At 43.1% G+C, this 15193-nt stretch overlaps 1 protein-coding gene across 1 annotated transcript in view; it reads left to right on the top strand.

Annotated features, from left to right (window-relative positions):
• LRBA (LPS responsive beige-like anchor protein) overlaps window positions 1-15193 on the top strand; it is a 749089-nt gene that overhangs the window by 159120 nt on the left and 574776 nt on the right. The window contains exon 30 of the mRNA XM_077279308.1: window positions 6462-6595. Within this exon, the coding sequence (XP_077135423.1) occupies window positions 6462-6595 (134 nt within the window). The remainder of the gene's footprint in view (window positions 1-6461; window positions 6596-15193) is intronic.

Here is a 15193-nt window from a genome sequence, read left to right as displayed (position 1 = left end):
CAGGATAAGTGGCAGTTGTGCTCTGCTGTTTCTGGTCACCGGTGTCTCCCTCCTGTAGGGCTCTGTTTCCGATTTAGTGCGGTGGCCGCTCGGCCTCTGGATGTAAAGACGCCTTGTCTGAGAGATCTTCTCCTATCTCCTTTACCAGTGGGCTGTCCCTGGGAATTTCAAAGCCTCTCTGATCCTGCATTTATCTCAGGAATGCTTTGTCAGAAATCAAACCTCTCCTCATATCTTAAGGATTATCATCTCTCTAGCTATGGCTGGAAAGTATACAGTAACAGCTAGAGCAGCTTGGCTTCCCTGAAATCCTGCCAGGAGAGGGGCTGCTGCCGGCAAGGTGTGCAGAGCCGTTCCCATGCTAGTGATGTCCCTGCTATCATCCTCACATCCATCCTGGCGATTAGTGGGTGCCAGAAGTTTACCCAGATAAAGTTCAAGGTCTGGTCTGGCTTCTTGTCTCAAGCTTCCTGAAGAAAATGGGAATAACTAGAATGCCTAAGTGCCTTTATACTTACCGATTTCTGCTGCACTAAAATAATTCAGAGAAATTTAAAAGAAAAAAAAAAAAAAGCCAAACCTTGAAGATAAGCCTCTGACATTGCTCCAGATGAGCAGGCGTCCCCCCAGTATGTGTACCTAGTGTTCTGCAGACCTCCGCCCCGAGACTAAAGGCTTATTTGCTTAGGAAACCATTTCTCCCATTCTCGAGAGCGCACTCCTTTGCCTGATCATTACTTGCTAGTATGTCTACCTCCGATAGAGATGGCTTGCTTTCTTCTGGAGGAGAGCTAATCTGCATACCTTTATTTTCCCAAGATGCATTGCCAGCTGGCAGTCTCCACAAGCAGAAGTGTTGTATTAAAAGTATAGCAGAAAACTTTGTAAAATGAGTAAACTGTTGGCATAAGCTGTGCTGACCTTGTACACACTTCAGCTAATAAGCGAAAACTGAGTTCTCATCCACATGTGTATTTTTGCAACTTTTAAAGTATTTCTTGCATCCATATTTCATTATCCTATATGCTTCATTCATGTCTGTATTCATTCTGTATTTTCTCATGGTCAGTTGTGCTGTATTGAAGTCGTTACTAGTATTGGCAGCTTGAAAAAGATAAATTTATAATGCAATACAGAATCAGAACACGTATATAATGCAATTCCACATTCTGAGACGGTTTTCATCATGCAGAGTGATTTTGTTCCTTTGGTTGCCAGGCTTTGTGTCAGTAGGACTGATTATGGTCATCTGTCATGTCTTTGATCCGAACATGATTGATAAATGGGTATATTTGTTTCTAATGAGATGAGATTTTAACGGTTTCCATGATTTGCCTTAAGATCTGCTCATATGAAGAGGAAAATAATCCCTCCTATCTATCTATCTATCTATCTATCTATCTATCTATCTATCTATCTATCTATATATGTATATGTGTATTTATGTGCATTTCTACATTGCAATTGTTAGAAAGACAAACAAAAAAAAACATTGGGGCATATTTTATCGAGCTAAACTCACAAGAATCCTTGCTTGATCTGCACCAATGAAACCTCCTTCAGAACCTCCAGCATATCTACACACTTTTCGTGCCTTATCCAACAAGGAGGGGGATCTTGCTGAAACTGGTCATGACAAACAAGCTGTGTAAACCTTGACTAGAAAGTCTTAGGCTATGTGCACACGTTACGGATTTGTTGTGGATCCGCAGCTTTTTTTTCTGCGCGGAATTTCACCAAATCCGCAAAGGATTGTTCAAGCAAGGTTAATTGGTGGGAATCCAGAATTGGTGTGCACATGCTGCGGAAAATTCCATCCCGATTCGCAGCATTTTATATTCCACTGCATGTCAATTCTTTTTGCCGGTCTGCAGCGTTTCTGCACTTACTGACTTACATAAGTCAGTTAAATCCACAGCAAAACCGCAGGTGTAAAAAGGTTTTGCAGATTTGCTCTAAAAAAATGCTGCAGAAAGAAAATGGTGTCAGAGGGAGGAAGAGTGTGTGGGCGGAGGAAGAGTATGTGGGCGTCTGTGGGTGTACCCAGGAGTCGTCTGATGGGACTACTACTCCCATCCAGATATGTCTGCTGTCACATATAACAGAGACCGCATGAGCCAATGATGAGAGAGTAGTCCCATCATCCAGCGCCTGTGTTCAATTGTAAAAAAACAAACATTTTTTTAAACATAATTACATCTATACATACAACGTACATACTCGCCGAACACCTAATCCCCGACGCCCACATCTCCTGCAAGCAATCAAAAATAATAAACCAACATATACTCCCTTTCCACCGTAGTCCATTTAATACCGAAAGTCCCCTGACTATCTCGCGTGTAGAACAGTTACATCGGGAGATGTGACCGCTCTACCCTGCCTTTGGCGATACACTGACAGGAGGTAATGTCTCCCGCAGTGTATCACTGAGCCGCCGTGAGAGTTTGCCAAAGTTCATCACTTCCAGTGCTCTCACTTACTGCACTGCTGCGTGGGAAAGTTCTCGCGTAGCGGTGCCGTAATTGAGAGCACTGGAGCTGATGAACTCCGGTGAACTCTCACAGCGGTGAACTTTCACGGCAGCTTGGTGATACACTGCGGGAGCCAGAGGCCGGTTACATCTCCCAATGTGACTGTTCCACACGTGAAATTGTCGTGGGACACTCGGTATTAAATGGACTACGTAGGACAGGAAGTATTATATGTTGGTTTATTTTTTGTTGCAGGAGACGAGTGCGTTAGGGATTAGGCGTTCAGTAAGTATGGTAAATTAAGATTCATTAAGAGTCTGTGATTATTTCAAATAAAGGACTTTATTCTGGCCGTGTCTTTATTTACCATGTAACTATGGGGTTAGTAATGGATAAGTGTCTTATTGACTCCTCTCCATTACAAACCTATGGGCTTGATGTCACCTGACAATACAAAGGTGACATCAACCCCACAAATATGAATCCCACTTGCCACAGCTACAGGGCAAGTGGGAAGAGCGAGGCTAAGTGCCATAATTGTTGCATCTATAAGATGCGTCATTTCTGGGACCGCTGAGAGCTGATGTTTTTAGCCTGGGGGGTGCCAATATCCATGGCCCCTTCACAGGCTATTAATATCGGCCCGCAGCTGTCTTCCTAGCCTTAGCTGCTGTAAAAAAATTTCTGGGGTTCCCCTGTAAACTAGTCAATAAAGGCTAAGCAAACATCTGTGAGCTGATATTAATATCCTGGGAAACTTTGGCTCCTTCCCAGAATATTAGAATATTAACATCTGCCCTCAGCCGTCGGCTTTCCCTCTGCTGGTTATTAAAATTATGCAGGAGCCCATGCCATTTTTTTATTTTAAATGAAAAAAAACAAACAAACAAAAAAAACAGATATTGCCTTTCACGCAGATTTCTGACAGTTGCTTTTTTGTTACAGCATATGTAAGTTAATTATGTTAATGCTCCTACATAGGCGTGTTTGTGTGGGTCTTTATCTAATATTAATGAGGGTATCTGGCTGGAGAGTTGAACAAGAAAGTGCATCACAATTCTTTTTTTTTAAGCTCTATGGAGTTACAAAAACACATGAAGATCTGCATCAAATCCAAGGAATTTCCACTGCATTTTCTGCCAAGAGATGCAGAAACCGCACAGAAATGTCCCCAAGCAAATTTTCAATGTGTGCACATAGCCTTAAGGTACCTTCACACGAAGCGACGCTGCAGCGATAGCGACAACGATGCCGATCGCTGCAGCGTCGCTGTTTGATCGCTGGAGAGCTGTCACACAGACCGCTCTCCAGCGACCAACGATGCCGAGGTCCCCGGGTAACCAGGGTAAACATCGGGTTACTAAGCGCAGGGCCGCGCTTAGTAACCCGATGTTTACCCTGGTTACCAGCGTAAAATGTAAAAAAAACAAACAGCACATACTTAGGCTACGTTCACATTTGCGGCCAGCGCCGCAGCGTCGGGCGCCGCAGCGGCGCCGCATGCGTCATGCGCCCCTATATTTAACATGGGGGCGCATGGACATGCGGCGCACTTGCGTTTTGCGCCGCATGCGTCGCTGCGGCGCCCGCGTCGGGGCGCAGAGGACGCAGCAAGTTGCATTTTTGCTGCGTCCAAATTCAATGAAAAAAACGACGCATGCGGCGCAAAACGCAGCGTTGTGCATGCGTTTTGCTGCGTTTTTGTTTGCGTTGTGCGCTGCGGCGCCGACGCTGCGGCGCACAACGCAAATGTGAACGTAGCCTTACATGCGTCCCCCGGCGTCCGCTTCCTGCACTGTGTGAGCGCCGGCAGTAGCAGGGCACAGCGGTGACGTCACCGCTGTGCTGTACTTTCACTTTCACTTTGCGGCGCTCAGTCAGTGTGGGAAGCGGATGCTGGGGGACGCATGTAAGTATGTACTGTTTGTTTTTTTTACATTTTACGCTGGTAACCAGGGTAAACATCGGGTTACTAAGCGCGGCCCTGCGCTTAGTAACCCGATGTTTACCCTGGTTACCAGTGTAAAACATCGCTGGTATCGTTGCTTTTGGTGTCAAACACAACGATACACGGCGATCGGACGACCAAATAAAGTTCTGAACTTTATTCAGCGACCAGCGGCATCACAGCAGGATCCTGATCGCTGCTGCGTGTCAAACTAAACGATATCGCTAGCGAGGACGCTGCAACGTCACGGATCGCTAGCGATATCGTTACAAAGTCGTTTCGTGTGAAGGTACCTTTTAGGGTATGTGTCCACGTTGCGGATTTGACGCTACGGATTTGCAGCAGTTTTCCATGCAGTTTACAGTACCCTTTAAACCTCTGGAAAACCAAATCTGCAGTGCACATGCTGCAGCAAATACCGCTCGGAAACACTGTGCTTTATTTTCCGCAGCATGTCAATTCTTTGTGTGGATTCCACAGCGTTTTACACCTGCTGCATAATTGGAATCCCCAGGTGTAAAACACATGTTAAAACCGCACAAAAACCGCAGTAAATCCGCAGGTAAAACTCCCTGCATTTTTTTTTTTTTCAGAATCTGCACGGAAAAATCCGCACACAAATCCGCAACATTTGCACATGCCCTTAAAATTTCAGATTTACCAAACCACATTGACGACTATGATAAATCTCTCGCATTTTAAGACCATCTTCTCAAATTCTACACTAGGCTGTATTCTTAAGTCTGTCCCAATGCATTCAAACCATTCTCCTCAGGTGTTAGGAAGACCTTTTTTTTTTTTTTTTTTTTTTAACCTTCTCCTGCACGGACACTGTTGTGTCAACTTTTTAACCCTGTTTACATTCTGTGATATTCTACCACCCCCATATTCCTACTCAGATTTTTCTGTGCTGTTTTTAGCAAGGCTCTTTTTTTAAACTTTATAGTTTGGTGAGACACATGAGGGAGGTATTTACAATGACTAGAAAAATTAAAATAAGAAAAGTAGAAAAAAAAGGTGGTCTACTATGACTGTGTGAATCTGTAAGAAAGGTGTCAGGTAATGACTTGTATTAGCATTTTAAGGTTTATGTCTGGCGTGTAGGCATATATTCAGATGGCTGGCCGGGTCTGGTGATCTGTGCTCATTCAACAGGCAATAATTATCTGCACCACAAAGCCTTCTTACAGTTCTGCGTAATTGGGACTAATAACACACTGACCTTATGCCTGCGAATATTTATGGTGGCTGGTCTTTGCACCCTTGTCCTGTCAGAAGTGATGTAAGCTCCTCTTTGATATCCTTGCCGATCTGGGGTAGGACACTTAAGAGATGCATTGCTTTTCTATATGACAGTGGACTGGTAAAGTGTAGCTTCATTTTGATTTTTGTAGCCCAGTGGAACGTGGCTGTGACACTGCATATAAAGAGCTCTGATTTATGAGATGAAGTTCTAATGGTCGCGAAGGTTTCAGCGAAATAATTGGCTATTGCTTTATTCACTTGTCATGGTACAATGACTTGTGTATTAAGGAAATGGAGTTTGTTAGAAGGAAGGAAGCCTTGCATGTCATCAAGTATCAAGGTGTCTCAGAGGACAACGTTATAATCAGCTTTTCTGGCCTTGAGAACAGATTTGATTTGTGATGTCTTCTGATACAATGTAGTTAGCACTTAAGCAAAAAAATAATGAAAAATGTGTTTAGATATGGGTGCAGATGCCAAATTTACTTCCTATTAATCTGTAGAAGTCTTTATAAATTCAAGTGGCCACATGTTAATGCATATCTGAGTAATCTGATTAAAGCGTTTACAAGCCAAAAAATTGGGATATATACTGTAATATCAGTCCCTTAAGTCTTTTATTCGTGTAAAGGCTGGTTCTTACATGTGTAATAACCTTCTGACCCCACAATGGAGCAATATCTAAAAGTGTTAGCTCGTAGTTCTCATCATGTTTGTGTAATAATGTAATATATAGTACACTTAATTTTAAATCCGTTAATAACCAACACCCTCTTTTTTTTCATCTCCACTAGGAGTGTTGTAATAGCTCAGAAAAAGTCCGCTGCTGCCCCCACACCATCTCCGGTCAGTGCCGCCCCACATGCAGTCAGTGTTGTGTCTTCTGTGGAAGCTTCCCAATCTGCTGAAGCGGACAGAGAATCATCTGGTAGGTTATTGGCCTCTTCAAATGCCAAGAAACAATTGCTAGCCATTCATAACATGGCCTTAGGTACGGTGTTTGCCGAAATAATGAAATGGCACGACGTGGTTTCTCACCTGGACAGCATAGGGTTTGCAATGGCACACACGGGACAATTGGTTTGCAATGATCAAACAAAAAATTAAAAAGAAAACCTATAAAAGGGCAGACTGTAAACCTGTGTTTTAAACAACGTTCTTATTTTCTGGTCTATTAGCGATTCAGTTGGTCATATTTTTCTCTCTGAATTATAAAGCCCTCTATGCACACTAGAGTGATGTCAGCTGAAGCCACTGATGATCACTAGGGATGAGCGAATAGCTTCAGGTAACTCCTTATCCGAATATCTATAGCGCTTACTGAGTAGCGGCATCGGGAGCCCACATACCTGGAGTGCTCCCGATAATCAGCTGTTCGGCTCCGCAGCTGCAGGTGTCGCGGCTGTGTGACAGTCACAACACATACATAGTGTGTGGGTTGTGACTGTCCACAGCCGCGACACATGCAGCTGCCTCACCGAATACCATTTGTTGGGAGCGCTCCAGGTATCCGGGTTCCTGATGCAGATATTCGGTAACCACTATAGATATTCGGATAAGGAGTTATCCGAAGCTATTCGCTCATCCCTAATAATGACGGATTCGGACAACAAGCTAATGTGTATGGGAGCCCAGGCACTTTATTTCTCGGAAGTTAAAGATCTAGAACTTTCTATTTTGGATTGCCGAACTTTGTTCTCCATGAAGCTGTCACAAGAGGTGTCTGGCAGCACCTCCCTCATACAGAGCTCAGGAGCACTCTGCTAAACAAGCTCTCCTGTGTCTGTGGTACAGACTGAGAAAGCTGCCAGCCAAATGATTGGCCGAACTGCCATCTAATATGTTTGATTGGCATGAAGGTCATCCTACCAATTGGGTAAGTCAAAACTGCTGAATTTGTCAGGATCTGACATTCATCGATTGTTTTTCTAAACTTTGCTGGAGGGGTCTGGCAGCTGTTCTCATCATGAAAAAACACGGTTGAGTATTTGTGTATGGGAGAGTCTAAAAAGTGCTTTCGATCACCAGCAGTATGAGTGTGTTTAACCCCTTTCTGACATTGGATGTAATATTCCATCCATGTGACCTGGGCCTATTTGACCATGGATGGAATATTACGTTATCGCGACCACCCGTGCTCACGGGGGATGTGCGGGCGATCGCCGCCGGGTGTCAGCTGATTGACAGCTGACACCCGGCACTAGTGACCAGAGGTAACCTCTATGATGTCACCCCCGGTCACTGAGGCTGCGTTCCCAGCATCTCATTCACCTGTGGTTCTCAGCCTGGGCGGTCGCATCTTGGCACCTTCCTGGTTGAAAACTACTTCAGACATGGATTACAGCGTGGGACAGAACGACGGACAAGTATGGTATATTGAAATAGATTACCAGTCTTAAACCATCACAGTACCCACAAATATATTGGCTCCACTATTTCATTCAAAAAAGGAGGACCTGAGTCACCATATATTATGAAATATGATTTTATTTATACAAAAAAGATGTTTTAGATATATAAATAATACACAAATCTTATTAAAAATATATTCTACATATATATGAATGGCCACATGGTAGGATAATGGGTCAAATTAATCAGTCTCCCAACATAGACAGAGAGACTGAGCACGTCGGCCCAGATCAAACCGTGTTTCTATAAAGCCTATGTAACACGTTAATAGAAAAACTCTGGCTTTTGCTATAACAAGATTATGGTAAAAATATCAAAGGGTTAGTTAGCCATTATGTGATGACTCCTGCCCAGGCTGCGGTCAAGTACCCCGACATGTGTTTCACGAGCGTTAATGTCGCTTTCTCAGGGGAAGCCTCCTGAGGAAGCGACATTAACGTTTTTAGGATTACCATAATTCTTATTTGCCAGATGCCAGGATAATGAGATAATGTTTTAAGGCATTTTTATGACTTAAAATTCAAAAGTTTACATACACTAAGATTACTATTCCTTAAAACAATTCTGGACTTGCCCGCATGATGATGTAATGTGTTTGGAAGCTTCTGAAGATTGTCTTTTTGGCAACATCTGAGTTAATTTAAAGACACACCTGTGGATGTATTTTAATGCACACCTGAAACACACTGTTTCTTTGTGTAGCATCATAAGTAATTATCAAGAAATCAGCCAAGATATCAGGAAGAGAGTTGTGGACTTGCACAAGTCTGGCTCATCCTTGGGTACAATTTCAAGGTACCTGAAGGTGCTTTGTTCATCTGTACAAACTATTATGCGCAAGTACAAACAAGATGGGAATATCCAGCCATCATACTGCTCAGGAAGGAGACTGGTTCTTTGTCCCAGAGATGAACGTGCTTTGGTTCGACATGTGCATATCAACCCAAGGACAAAGGCAAGAGACCTTGTGAAGAAGATGGCGGAAGCTGGTAAGATTGTCTCAATATCCGCGGTGAAATAAGTACTGTATCAACATGGGCTGAAAAGCCACTCTGCCAGGAAGAAGCCATTACTCCAAAAGAAACATTAAAAAGCCAGATTGTTTGCAAATACACACAGGAACAAATACCTTAATTTTTGGAGACCTGTCCTGTGGTCTAATGAAACCAAAATTGAACTTTTTGGGCATAATGACCATTGTTACGTTTGGAGACAAAAGGAAGAAGCTTAGAAGCCTAACAAAACCATCCCAACTGCGAAACACAGGGGTGGCAGCATCATGTTATGGGGTTGTTTTGCTGCAGGAGGGACTGGGGCACTTCAGAACATAGATGGCATCATGAGAAAAGATGATTATGTGGCAATACTGATGCAACATCTCAATACATCAGCCAGCTTGGCCAGAGATGGGTCTTCCAAATGGAAAATGACCCGAAGCATACTGTCAAAATGTTAACCAATTAGGTTAAGGATAGCAAAGTCAATGTTTTGGAGTGGCTATCACAAAGCCCTGATCTCAATCCTATTTAAAATTTATGGGCAAAGCTGAAAAGGCAGGTGCTTCCTTATCCTTAAGCTATGTGCACACGTTGCAGATTTTGATGCAGATTTGCAGCGTTTTTTTTCCACGCAGATTTGCAAATCCAAATCCGCAAGGCGTGCTCAGGCAGTGTTAATCAATGGGAATCCAGAATTGGTGTGCACATGCTGTGGAAAATTCCGCACTGATTCTCAGCATTTTATTTTCCGCAGCATGTCAATTCTTTTTGCGGATCTGCAGCGTTTCTGCACCCATTGTCTTACATTGAGTCAGTCAAATCCGTAGCTAAACGGCAGGTGTAAAAAGGTTTAGCTGCGGATTTGCGTGCCAAAAACGCTGCAGGAAGGAGGAGGAGTGTGTTGTGGGCAGAGACTGTGATGACGAATATGTGCAGGTCCGTCTGTGTCTATGGGTGTCTGTGTGTGTGCGGATGTTTGCGGGTGTGTGTAGCCAGGCATCGTCTGATGGGACTATTACTCCCATCCGGCTACGTCTGGTGTCGCATATAACTGACAAAATGAGTGGATGATGGGACAGTAGTAGTCCCATCTTCCAGCGACTTTGTTCTATAAAAAAAGAAAAATTCATACTCCCCGAACACCTAATACCCCAATGCCCTCGATCTCCTGCAATAAAAAAAATTAAAAAAAATGAACCACCATATATTTACCTTTCCGCCGTAGTCCATTTAATATAGTGTCCCACGGCGATCTCGCGTGTAGAACAGTCACATTGGGAGATGTGACCGCTCTGCATGGCTCCCAGTGATACTGCGGGAGGATTACCTCCTGTCAGTGTATCACTACGCCGCCGTGAGAGAGTTCATCTGAGTTCTTGCTGTCACTTGCGGCACCGCTGTGCGAGAAAATTCTCACGCAGCGGTGCCGTAAGTAAGAGCACTAACTCCATTGAGCTCTCAATGTATCGCTGGAGGCTGTGTAGAGCAGTCACATCTCCTGATGTGACTGTTCTACATGGGAGATCGTAGTGGGACACTCGTTATTAAATGGACTACGGCAGACAGGGAATATTTGTGTTGGTTTATTTTATTTTTGTTGCAGGAGATCGAGGGAGTCGGGGATTAGGTGATGCAGTAAGTATGGTTATCTAAAATTAATAAAGGATTTAATTCTGGCCGTATCTTTATTTACAATACAACTATAGGATTAGTAATGGATAGGTGTCTTATAGACGCTTCTCCATTACTAATCTGTGGACTTGATGTCACCTGACATTACAAAGGTGACATCAACCCCACAAATATTACCCCACTTGCCACCGCTACAGGGCAAGTGGGAAGAGCGAGGCTAAGTGCCAGAATCTATAAGATGCGCCATTTCTGGGACGGCTGAGAGCTGATGTTTATAGCCTGCGGGGTGCCAATCCATGGCCCCTTCCCAGGCTATTAATATCAGCCCGCAGCCGTCTTCCTAGCCTTTGCTGGTTTGATTTTATAGGTGGACACCATGTAAAATAGCCAGTAAAGGTTAACCAAACATTTGTGAGCTGATATTAATAGCCTGGGTACCTTTATGGTTATTGACTTCTTCCCAGAATATTAACATCAGCCCTCAGCTGTCGGCTTTACGTCTGCTGGTTAAGAAAATTACACGGATGCCCACACAATTTTTTTTTTTTTTTTTAGGGTATGTTCCCACAGTCAGGAACCGGCAGCTCTTTGGACACAGCACATGTCCTCTCTGTCCAAAGCGCTGCCTGCTTATGAACACACGTGATTCTGCATGTCTTCATTGAACCATGCGGAATCACAGCGCCAAACAAATTGTACAGGGACACTTACCTTGTGGAGACTAAGTGTCTCCGCAAGATAAATTAACATGCTGCGGTCTGGAAAGACGTGCCGCATGTACGTCTCCGCAGGGAAGCCGCAGGGACTGGTGCACACATAGTGGAGATGGGATTTCTTCAAATTCCATCCACTATGCTGAAACATCTGGCTGCTGCAGGATGGACGCTGCGGATGTATGAAGTGTCCTTCCCGCAGTGTTTACTGACCGTAGGAACATACCCTTATAAAGTTTTTGAAAATTAAACAGATGTTGCGTTTGACTCAGATTTTGTGTGTCTTTTATTTAACTCTTCATTTACCATTTTATTAACGAGGGTATCAGGCTGACACCTGTTCAGTACTAAACGTCGGGCTTTGAAATATATAATGCCATTTTCTACTTATTGAAGATTGTGATTTTTCATGTCTGCTTATGACACTTGTGCATGTGCAGCCTTTTACTTCAGTCAACAAGTCCCCAAGGGATCTTTGTGTACTAACGTTCCTATATTAGTGACGCGCTGCCTATGGCCAGTGTATCATTCCCACTGGCAGCTAAAACACTCCTGTTTACACGGCCTGCCATTTACACACACTCTGGGAACACTGCATGCAGGGCTCACAGTGCTTTAGTATGACTGGAATTCAGTGTTTGCGGGGCATAGATGAACACAGCGCAATAAATATGCCAAATGGACTTGATAAAGCCCCAGCAGTGTGTGCAGTAAATCCGTACTTGTAATTTGCCGTGATGGGCTACAGAAGGAGGGGAATGTGTGTATTGCTGGTCAGACCGAAATCCCCAGACACACTGAAGCAAATAATTGACATAATTGTAGCCTAAATATAACGTAGTCATGAGATCAGAGCAAAATGAAAGAGAATATATCCAAATGAGGCAAGAAAGCATTTATTATTGTCAGCTTTACAGCTCAACATTTTGACTTGTTCTATACAAGCAAAAACACAATTATGTGAAAAAGTAACAATCATTTACTTGATAAAACATGTGAGCTCATTTTTCGATGCAGAAATGGTCCAAACAAAACACTGAGAAAGATTAAAGGAAAAAATAAGTTCTGTCCTCTTGTGGAAACATACAGTATATAGTTCTGATGTCCTCCTGACTTTGTGGATTACACTTCTGATGCAAAAAAATATTTAGAATTGAGAGTCCTCAGTGGTTGATACCTTTTAATGGCTAACTGAAAAGATGGTAACAAATTGCAAGCTTTCGAGACTACATACGTCTCTTCATCAGGCAAAGACTAAAACAAATTCTGAAGAATCACATATTTATGCACAACATAGTATAGAGAAAAGAAAAAAAAAAAAAGGGGAAAAAAAAAAACCATGGATAAGCTAGGTGACATGAAGCAGAATTACCATGGGTGATAAACAGTTACGTCCATAAATATTGGGCCAATTCTTAGATAAGGATTGTTTTATTGTCCTGTGATTAGGGTCTCGTTCTGTTGTGATGACCCCACATGGTCTGAGGGGCAAGTTCATTAGTTGATGTAAAAAGACATAAATCCGTGTGACACATTCATTCCTGCATTTAGAGTGTCAAAGGTCGTCATCAGTTTATACTCCCAGACTCTTCTGTCTCTCTGAGTTTTGAAGTTACTTTTCAATACAAGTAATTTCATGTCCATAATGCTATGATTTGGGAGACAGAAATGTATTGCCACAGGTATATCCATTCTTTTTTCTTTTATTGTATGGCGATGAGAGTTCATCCTTGTTCTCAGTTTCTGCCCTGTCTCCCCCACATACAGACCCCCAGTTGGACATTTAGTACAAATAATTAGGTACACCACATTAGAAGTGACGCAGCTGAAAGTACCTGGTATCTTGTAGTCCTGGTGTGAATTGGGGATCTTTATCTTGTCCGTGGTCATTATAAATGGACAGGTTTTACATTTTTTCTGATTGCAGGGAAAGGTACCTGCAGCTGCTGGAGAGGACTGGGAGCTTCTGACAATGATGCTTCTTAGATTTGGGGGCTGCCTAAAACACAGTAGTGGGGGGTCTGGAAAAATGGATTGTAAGCGGGCATCTTTTTGCAGTAAAGGTTGTAATTTCCGTGCAGCTCCCCTTAGCGCCTCCAGATTTGGATTGTAGGTGACCACTAGAGGCACCCGGTTATTTTCTTCTTTAGTTTTGTAATGTAGCAGGTGATTCCTTGATATTCTGGTGGCTCTTGTAATCTGATTTTCAATTGTTCTTGGATGGTAGCCCTGATTCAAAAAGGTCTTTCTGAGGCGACCCAGGTGTTCATCTCTATCCATTGGGTTGGAACATATACGATTGTATCTGATGGCTTGGCTGTAGACAATGGAGTTTTTTATGTGTTTTGGATGGAAACTGTCCCATTTAAGCTATGTTGGACGGTCGATTGGCTTCTGATACAGGGATGTCTCTATTTTATTGTTCTGCAGCTTAATGATGGTGTCCAGAAAGTTAATTTCAGTGCAGGAGTAGTTGAGTGTCAAGTTGATGGTAGGATGAAATTGATTAAACTGTTCATGGAACGACTTTAGCTGTGGCTCAGACTCCGTCCAGATGATTAAAATGTCATCAATGTAGCGGTAGTACGCCAGAGGCCTGATGGGACATGAGGACAAAAAGTCGCTTTCAAGCTTGGCCATGAACAGATTTGCATACTGTGGGGCCATTTTACTTCCCATTGCTGTGCCAGTCTCCTGTAGATAGATCTTCTTGTCAAACTCAAAGTAATTGTGGGTGAGGATGAATTTTATAAGTTTCACCACAGAATTTGCATCAGTCCCTGTGTTTTCCAGGAAGAATTTGCAGGCATTTAATCCATCCTGATGTGGGATAGAGATGAACACCTGGGTCGCCTCAGAAAGACCTTTTTGAATCAGGGCTACCATCCAAGAACAATTGAAAATCAGATTACAAGAGCCACCAGAATATCAAGGAATCACCTGCTACATTACAAAACTAAAGAAGAAAATAACCGGGTGCCTCTAGTGGTCACCTACAATCCAAATCTGGAGGCGCTAAGGGGAGCTGCACGGAAATTACAACCTTTACTGCAAAAAGATGCCCGCTTACAATCCATTTTTCCAGACCCCCCACTACTGTGTTTTAGGCAGCCCCCAAATCTAAGAAGCATCATTGTCAAGAGCTCCCTGTCCTCTCCAACAGCTGCAGGTACCTTTCCCTGCAATCAGAAAAAATGTAAAACCTGTCCATTTATAATGACCACGGACAAGATAAAGATCCCCAATTCACACCAGGACTACAAGATACCAGGTACATTCAGCTGCATCACTTCTAATGTGGTGTACCTAATTATTTGTACTAAATGTCCAACTGGGGGTCTGTATGTGGGGGAGACAGGGCAGAAACTGAGAACAAGGATGAACTCTCATCGCCATACAATAAAAGAAAAAAGAATGGATATACCTGTGGCAATACATTTCTGTCTCCCAAATCATAGCATTATGGACATGAAATTACTTGTATTGAAAAGTAACTTCAAAACTCAGAGAGACAGAAGAGTCTGGGAGTATAAACTGATGACGACCTTTGACACTCTAAATGCAGGAATGAATGTGTCACACGGATTTATGTCTTTTTACATCAACTAATGAACTTGCCCCTCAGACCATGTGGGGTCATCACAACAGAACGAGACCCTAATCACAGGACAATAAAACAATCCTTATCTAAGAATTGGCCCAATATTTATGGACGTAACTGTTTATCACCCATGGTAATTCTGCTTCATGTCACCTAGCTTATCCATGGTT

This window comes from Ranitomeya variabilis, chromosome 1 (assembly GCF_051348905.1).
Source record: "Ranitomeya variabilis isolate aRanVar5 chromosome 1, aRanVar5.hap1, whole genome shotgun sequence".
Taxonomy (NCBI): domain Eukaryota; kingdom Metazoa; phylum Chordata; class Amphibia; order Anura; family Dendrobatidae; genus Ranitomeya; species Ranitomeya variabilis.
The sequence above is the reverse complement of the archived record's forward strand: the minus strand, read 5'-3'. Positions and strand labels throughout refer to the sequence as shown.